This window comes from Orycteropus afer, unplaced genomic scaffold, assembly GCF_000298275.1.
Source record: "Orycteropus afer afer isolate SDZICR_OR568_19922 unplaced genomic scaffold, OryAfe1.0 scaffold00076, whole genome shotgun sequence".
In the NCBI taxonomy this organism is placed as follows: Eukaryota; Metazoa; Chordata; class Mammalia; order Tubulidentata; family Orycteropodidae; genus Orycteropus; species Orycteropus afer.
Genome location: NW_006921663.1, coordinates 1,112,760 through 1,114,411, shown reverse-complemented (window position 1 = coordinate 1,114,411; position 1,652 = coordinate 1,112,760). Strand labels below are relative to the sequence as shown.

Sequence of the window (1,652 nt, the reverse complement as noted above, 5' to 3'; positions counted from 1 at the left end):
TCCGTAGTGATAACTGCCTCGGAAACCCAAGGAGGGGTCGCTATGAGTCGGGGCCGACTCGACGGCAAATAACAACAACAACAACATGAACAATGAGTACCCCAAGCTAATATTCTTGGGGGGATACTTCAAAGATTACTGTTTACTTGCCAATTTGTTATGAAGACCATACCCTATGTGTTACCTTTTTTAACAGCAATGACCAAGGTATATATCTCTCTAGCTGTCTGCCCTTTCTGGGAACACTTGTTACTTACTTTCTTTCCCTGCTGTGAAGAACTCCTGGACAGTATCATAAAGGCCAATCCTAAGAGAGGCAAAGCTAATTTGTCTCTGAAGGCCAGCAGGCAGCCCACTGTAGAGTTTCATTGGTCCTTCTGTTTTTGCCAGAGTAGTGATTGTTCCCAAGACACCTTTATACCTAATGGCACTGGAGGGCTGGCATTCACCTTGGATCTGGAAATGAGAAAGGTACAAATCAGAGGGAAGTAAAAATTGAGTAAGGGGGTCATAGCTCTTTAAGGGGGAATTATTGGATGGTACAAATGGTTAACATGCTCAGCTGCTAACCAAGAGGTTGGAGGTTCAAATCCACCCTGAGGCAGCTCAGAAGAAAGGCCTGATGAGCTACTTCTTGAAAAAAAAAAAAAAAATCAGCCATTGAAAACCCTATGGAGTACAGTTCTAACTGTGACACACGTGGGGTTGCCATGCATCAGAGTGGACCCAGTGGCAACTGGTACTGATACTTTGCCAGGGAACAGAATGACATTAGGCTGTCTTTATTGGAGAAACTTTAATCCAATATATTTTTTCCCACCATGTTCATGTTTTAAGTTCCCTTTCATTCTCAGCAACACCTGCCTCCATACACACTCATCTATATAGTTATATGGCTACAAAGAGCACTTTGAACATGCCCCTGCCCCTCAACAAATTATCTAGGACCCATAAGTTACTGGGTTGGGAAAGTGTCCCTGTAGAATCAAAGAAGGAAGAGGGCCTGACTTGTAAACTCAGGAATGGCTGATATTCTTAGCTTTTAGCAGCACACTTAATGCACCCTAACTTTTTAGGGGTGTAGCATTCAACCCATTCTCTGTGACTATTGTGATTGTCCTGTTAATCCCTCAAAACTTCCAATGTCCCAACCTAAAGCACCTGTTCTGTGACAAGGCCAAATTGTCTTTTAAGGTAGCCACCTGCCTTATCTAGCAGAAATGACCAGGATACCATAGCTGAGCATCAGGGGAGCCCACACAAAGGGTCTCTGTATTCTGAGACCCTGTCTCACTCCCTACCTGTAGCCGAACTTTGGCGGTGTCTAGCGGGAAGGTGATCACATCCGCCAAGCAGGCCGACACTCCAGCTGAGAAGATCTTGATCCCCATGGTCGGGTGCATGTCCGAAGTTGTCAGGCCCACCATCTTCATTCAGAAAGCTGAGCGAGGCTCTGTTGCAACCGAAGAAGGGCTTCAGCCCCGAAGGTGGAAGTTTCTTTCCCTCTTGTGGCTGCACCCTTGGCGGGCGAGCAGGCAGTCGGCTGCAGGCGAAGCGCAGCAGTGGAGCTGATTCCGGCCACGTCTTCCTCCTCCCTACTCTGGTGCCAGGAGGACCCACTGCTCCCAGGGCTGGCGAGCGCTGTGCGTCCC

The 1,652-nt window shown here is 47.6% G+C and overlaps 1 protein-coding gene across 1 annotated transcript in view; it reads right to left on the bottom strand.

Moving 5' to 3' along the window:
- Window positions 1–1,427, bottom strand: part of UCP1 (uncoupling protein 1) — a 14,332-nt gene extending 12,905 nt beyond the window's left edge. Inside the window, exons 1-2 of the mRNA XM_007941201.1 lie at window positions 1,302–1,427; window positions 258–456 (exon numbers count right to left, since the gene is read on the bottom strand). Coding sequence (XP_007939392.1) covers window positions 258–456; window positions 1,302–1,427 — 325 coding nt within the window. The remainder of the gene's footprint in view (window positions 1–257; window positions 457–1,301) is intronic.
- Window positions 1,428–1,652: the final 225 nt, after the last annotated feature.